General features: G+C 51.0%; 2 protein-coding genes across 2 annotated transcripts; one reads left to right on the top strand and one right to left on the bottom strand.

The window, feature by feature from the left end:
- Positions 1–411: 411 nt before the first annotated feature.
- On the bottom strand, positions 412–2,184 carry ABOM_003136 (uncharacterized protein; the record flags this gene model as incomplete). The annotated part of the gene is made up of 1 exon (XM_022530266.1): positions 412–2,184. One exon carries the CDS (start codon positions 2,182–2,184, stop codon positions 412–414), a length of 1,773 nt encoding a protein of 590 aa, XP_022392688.1.
- Positions 2,185–2,636: 452 nt separating this feature from the next.
- ABOM_003135 (uncharacterized protein) lies at positions 2,637–3,922 on the top strand (the record flags this gene model as incomplete). The annotated part of the gene is made up of 2 exons (XM_022530265.1): positions 2,637–2,826; positions 2,901–3,922. 2 exons carry the CDS (start codon positions 2,637–2,639, stop codon positions 3,920–3,922), a joined length of 1,212 nt encoding a protein of 403 aa, XP_022392607.1.
- Between the last annotated feature and the right edge of the window lie 2,078 nt (positions 3,923–6,000).

Genomic DNA, 6,000 nt, shown 5'->3' with positions numbered 1-6,000 from the left:
CGTATGTAGTGAACTGGATGGCTGAAAACGTCGCATAAGTCAGGGTGGATCGTAGTTCTAGAGAAAAGGTTTTGTGGTCTCTGGTTGACCCAGTGAGGCTCAGAGGGAGGTTTTGTGTGGCGTGACAGGAATAGACGATCGACCACCGTTCAGATGGATCTTACGTATATGTTTGTGGGCGAACTTGTGGCACATCCGTATCGTTTGTGTAAATGAAAATGCTTGATATAAAGCGGCTTCAATTATACTATACTGGCAAGGTAAAAGCTAGCAGAATCCGACTCGACATTCCTCATCTGTCGAGTCCTAAAACCAGACCCGATCACTATACATATGTTGATAACATCGTCAAACTCCAATACGGGACATGGAGTGTGCACAATACTAGCTAGGCTAATAACAATGTCCCGTTTACTCGTCCAACCACTCGCATTCGAAGTCCTTCATCCTCGAGATATTTAGATCAGGGTCTCTGTTCAACCGGTCAAGTGCAGTGAGGAATAAGGTTGACAGACGGAAGGACCCAGGTTGCTCGACATCGTATATCACTTGGCATTTAGCGTACAGGAGGGCCAGACCCAATGAGGTCCGCGCGACGGAAGGCAAGCTACCCACCGCCTCCTCCTCCTCTTGCTGGGAAGCTATGTTCGCCTCATTCATGGCGTCCCCAATCAGGGCTGTGAGACACCAGACCCTCGGGGGTAATGGCAGATTCGACTCGCTAGACACGGCGACAAGATGAGAAATCATGGCATTAAGCAGCACCCCTGTTTGCCTTGAGAGCTGACATCGGTCATGATGGATCTGAAAGTAGTTCTTCCATATCTCCGTCGCTTGGGCATGGAGATCTAGAACGCCTTCATCAGTTTCCCATTGATACGTCAACGGAGAGCCAAGGTCGATTGCACCCTCCACGTGCAGGACAGGAACGTCGGCAAGGACGAGGGGCTTCCCATCGGCCAATCGATGGAGGCAGTCATTGGCGAAGTTCCTCCAGCCTGGATGCCCGGCCATGCGGGCGCGGAAAATGTGGAGGCCACAGCGGGCGTAGTCTTGGATGTTGAGGCAAGACAGCTCGCACTCCTGCATAGTGATCACGATCATCAGATCCACGTTCCGTGGAGGGGCTTGAACAAGATGGAATCGGATTTGCATCAGAAAGTCCTCGTGGCGCGGCCAGATCAGTGGCACAAGGGGGGTCGTCAAGAAGGGAGTTGGCCAGGCACTCGGGGCAGGCGTTGAACGTTGTCCAACTGAGTCGCGGAAATGGCTGACACGGTCCCATTCCGCGAGTCCGATTTCGGCATAGCAGAAGGACATATTGGGATTCCAAGTGAAGCTGGGTTTGCTGTCCCATGCTTCGATCATCTTCCGGTAGCTCGGCAGATAACTTGACTCGAAACTCTCGGAGTTGAGGATTTGGTCGTCGATGGGTTGGCTGAGCAGGTCTTGTCTCAGGACGATGCTCTTCTTGTGGTACTTCCAGTCCATGAAGCAGAGCTCGGATATACACCATGCTCGTTGGATATAATCGTCTCCCTGGTCTCTAATGCTGAGAATGAAGTCGCAGGAGGCGATCAGCGAGGGAAGCTGCCGGAGTCCTTCTTTAAAGAGTAACTTGTTGGCAGGTGTTCGATCATCAACCCCCGAGGGGCTTTTCTGTGGCAGACACATGTAGTCTAGCCAGACACCAATCTTGTCCAAGACTGTTCCGTCCACTCCGCCGATGTTATCTGCAACTCTACTGACAATGTTCGCAGCTTGAAGGTATCCGTGAACCTTTAATGTCTTAACAACCGCTGTTCTTTGGTCCAGGGGCAGCTCGTAAACCGAAGCGAGTTTTACAATCGCTTGCATCAGAAATATGATAGCTTTCAGTTGCTCGCCATCTGCATCTGGATGCGTTGGAGTTTCCCATCGATGAGAGATAAACAGTATGCAGGCTGGCGGTTCCTTCCATTCAAAGATTCTTGGATCTATATCTTGGTACCGGGGCATTGTCTCGAATTCACAGAGATCCCTCGCGTGGATGATATTACATAGTCGGGGCACCTCATCACGATCAACAGTTATAATATACTCACCCGCTTCTGGCTGCTCCGGGGCAGCCGGTTTAGCCCTGAACATTAAAGCAATTTTGACTGCGAGAGCAGTCGCTGCCAAACCAAGCATGTACTGGAGCATAGCAATATATGAAAAGTAACGTATATTATGTGGGAAGTGGAAAGTAGAGGTTGTGAAAGTCTGACGATATCGTCATTCATATACTGAGGGCCCTAGTGTAGCAGTGCGAAGTAGATCGGTTCGATCAGTGGTGTGACGAGGCGTCCATGGAAGGATGGGAACTGGATCCGTGGTAACGCTTCAAAAGGATGACTCCGGCGAAGATCAGTATCATGACCAGTAAACTAGACCCGAGGTCCAAAGATTCTGTCTCTGGTCTATCCAATGAAATGGTAATATCCAAAATGAAAAGTCTAGATCAGGCGCTTGTCGAAAACAGTCAAAGCCAGAGCATGACACCACTATCCCAGTGCTGGGCTCATGTCCATCTGTCTCCCAACAGACTCATGCGACTTGCATTCCATGACCTTCTTGATGCAAGCATAGATGGAGCGAATCCACGCCTAACAAATATGCCACCAACAAGCCTGCATATCGTTCCCCGAAACTTCAACGCGAGCACCCCATCCGTCGCATTCTCCGACCAGTGGACAAACCCCAGCGATGTATTCTCCGTTCTCCTCATTCTCGGCGGCGACGTCGTGGGCCGGGCGCTCGCCCAGCTCGCAGGTTCATGCGTGACTCCTGTAGCATTTTCGTTCGGTGTGGCCCCTCAAAAGAAGCCCTCTATGCCTAGCTATTGCGCTTGCCCACTGACCACGCCGTATCCCATCTAGGCTGGGTCGCCTACGCCGTTACAGCCGTCGTCTCCGCTATCGGCGAGAACAAACTAATGCCCCTGCCCGACTGTGCGTGTAAAGTCATCAACGGACGAACGGGGTACGTCCGGGATAATTCAAGCTGGGTTATTGGCCGGATCATGCGGGACTATGACAGTTGGATGGACGATCGCAACAAGGACGGCCCGATCCATACGCGCTTAAGGCTGATGATCGAGAAGCGTTGGGAATTGGATAAAGCGAAAGCCGAGGCGGAGGAACCAGGATCAGGAGCGCGGGTTAAGAAACCAACACAGGCGGGTCTTTGCGTGTCGGTATACAAGGCCGGGAATGCGAAACCAGGGTATCCTGGCCGCGATTGGGTCTACTACCTTGGGCTTGCCACGAGCATTGTCCAGCTAGGGATCGCAGCGATTCCGTGTGGTATATACGGGGACTGGGGCATCCTGCTGGTGACAGGCAGTGGGATAGCGCTCGCCTTTGCTGTTGGCGCTCTCCCGCAGTGGAAGCGAGAGAAATGGGCCTGTCGCCGGAAAACGGACAAAACAGCGATTCTCACGAGAGGCAACGGCAGTCAGCATGCGATCGTCATCATTGGGGATGATGTAGGTCTGGACTTGGAAGATCTAGCAACAGGTCCGGTCACGGCTGATGTTTCTGCCTCGTTGTCTACCAGGCTGTTCTTGATTGTTCTTGCTACACTGTGGATCTTGCTCCTAATCACGGCCGCTGGTCTACGCCACAATGCCTGGTTTTTGCTCGCAGTTGGCGGTCTTGGGATCATCCAGAACATAATTGCCGCGGGGGTCAGGAGGTCACCGAAGAGTTTTGGCATTCCATTGAGGCCGGTGGTGGTTTTCGGAGAAATCAAAGTCATGCCGACGCTGTTCGCGGTCGAGGACGCATATCCTCGCGTGGGCAGGAGTATGCTGAAGACTTTTTTCCCAGGACCTTTGCGCCCAGATGAGAAGCAGAAGTGGGAAAGGTATGAGAAACGCGCCGACGATTTAGAGAGGTAGGGTGTTCGGGGCGGCCAGTAGATTGTTAGAACAGTGAAGGTCTCAAAGCTGCCGAGACAATCATCGCCGCTGCATATCGCGCAACATGGGCCATGGTCAATGATGTACTATACGACAGCCGGCTTCTGTCTATTAGTACTCTATGGACAAACGCCCGATAGATTACGTCCAAGAGTTACTAGGCACGACGCACTGCCCAGTCAAGCATCACGGGCAGAATTCACATCATGGAGACAGTATCTAGGGTGGCCCTTTCCATGTATGTGAACTTTGTACCTGGATTGATATAGGGAGGACGGCGCCACTCAGACGCGGCTTCAGGGCATTGTGGCTTCCCAGTACAGTACATCCTATCCATCCTATTGTCTTTGAACAAGCCTCCAAGAATTGTAAAATAATTAAATCTCGACAGACTCTGCTAGCACGCGGCCCGTGTCGGCCTTGTAGCTGCAACGCTCACTCGCCGGATTGTGCTATGCGGATCTACGACTTCATTGGCCATCAGTAGCTTTTACACGCTCACGATTCCACCGCAGAATTCGCTCAGCACAAAGCTCACGGGGCTTAGGTTCCTCAACTGGGTCATCGTCTTCGTTATCAAATGGGCCGACGATCCATGGATGCTTTTGGAGTCGACGAATAAACTCAATAATCCCTTGGCCGTCATCGTAGCCCTATGCCAGTTAAATAGGCGTGATGTTGCGGATCCAGGTCTCCCCTGTTGCCTTGCATCATCCTTGAATAGCTCGATCCTCAAAAGCTTGAGCTAGTGGTTTGTGAGAACTGCGTCCCTCGAATCCTGTCAATCGCCGTGGGGACTGGAATGTCCCAAGGACCGAAGTAGGGACGCGCAGCGTCAAAGACCCACAAAGAGGGATTGGCTTGGCTCAGCTGAGACCGCCATTGATCATCGCTCGGCAGCTACCCCTGCATGCCTTGTGGCTTAGCGCAATCTCAGATCTCACATGGCGTGGTGTGGGACTGTTATGTAGAATTTTACAATCTAGCCCTAAAATTATCTCCCAGAAGCCTTCAAGCTTATACTTTAGTATAGGTCACTTCTCTGTTCCAATTTTGTTCCTATAAGGCCCATGCGAGATCTGCCATCATGTAAAATAAAAAATAAAATAAAATAAAAGATGAGCGGCGATGTTGACTTGCTACGATGGTTTGTCCCAGTGACGCGGCGACGCAAGGGGTGTGGAGATGGGTCGCTCAATAGCTGTGAATTCTATTGATATATATATTACGCTTTCTCCTGCATTTCACGAATACAAGCAATCCAGACAACGAAGCAATAAATTTTGAGGACTGTTGCCCTCATCGACCTCAATGGATTCCTCAACATTCGAGCCGCGTCTCCTGGCACAAGTCTTAGATCAAGAAGCCAAGGAGAGGCCGAATCGTCTCTTTTGCATACACACATTATCGCTTGACTCAGTGGACTGCGGATGGCGCCATATCACTGTTGGAGAGCTGGCGCGTGCGGTTGACGCTTTCGCATCATGGGTGGAAACAAGCATTGCCCCAAAGACCACGCCTACAAGATTGGTTTACATTGGTGCCAACGATATCCGCTATGCTATATGCGTCCTGGCATGCCTAAAGCTAGGTCACTCTGTAGGTACTGCTAAGAATGGTCTTTTGGCACACATGTAATTGATAAGGCAACTCGAAGGCAATGCTCTTAGGACCGACAATACCACAATCGACCACGAACACACTATTACAAACCGGGGCCTGCTCCAAATTGTTGTTTACTTCCAAATTTCGTGAAAAGGTGCAGGAGGTTCAAAAATGCCACGAAAACCTTCAAATATGGGAAGTGCAGGAGCTCTGGAAGTGGTTCGGTAGTAGTAGCGTTGCTTCGACTACACCATCTTCCTACTGCCGTGAAGATAGTTCTGCCCCAGCACGAGATCCTGCCCTCATTCTATATAGTTCTGGGACCACGGGTAAGAGCCCCTGTGAAGCTTCACAATGTAGTAACTAATCTCCCTTCTTCAACTGTTAGGCTTGCCAAAAGAGATCCCCCTGCCTCATGGATATTTCTATGCCCTGGACTACTTCAAACATCT

The sequence above is a fragment of the Aspergillus bombycis genome, assembly GCF_001792695.1.
Source record: "Aspergillus bombycis strain NRRL26010 chromosome Unknown contig00012, whole genome shotgun sequence".
Classification (NCBI taxonomy): domain Eukaryota; kingdom Fungi; phylum Ascomycota; class Eurotiomycetes; order Eurotiales; family Aspergillaceae; genus Aspergillus; species Aspergillus bombycis.
The sequence above is the reverse complement of the archived record's forward strand: the minus strand, read 5'-3'. Positions and strand labels throughout refer to the sequence as shown.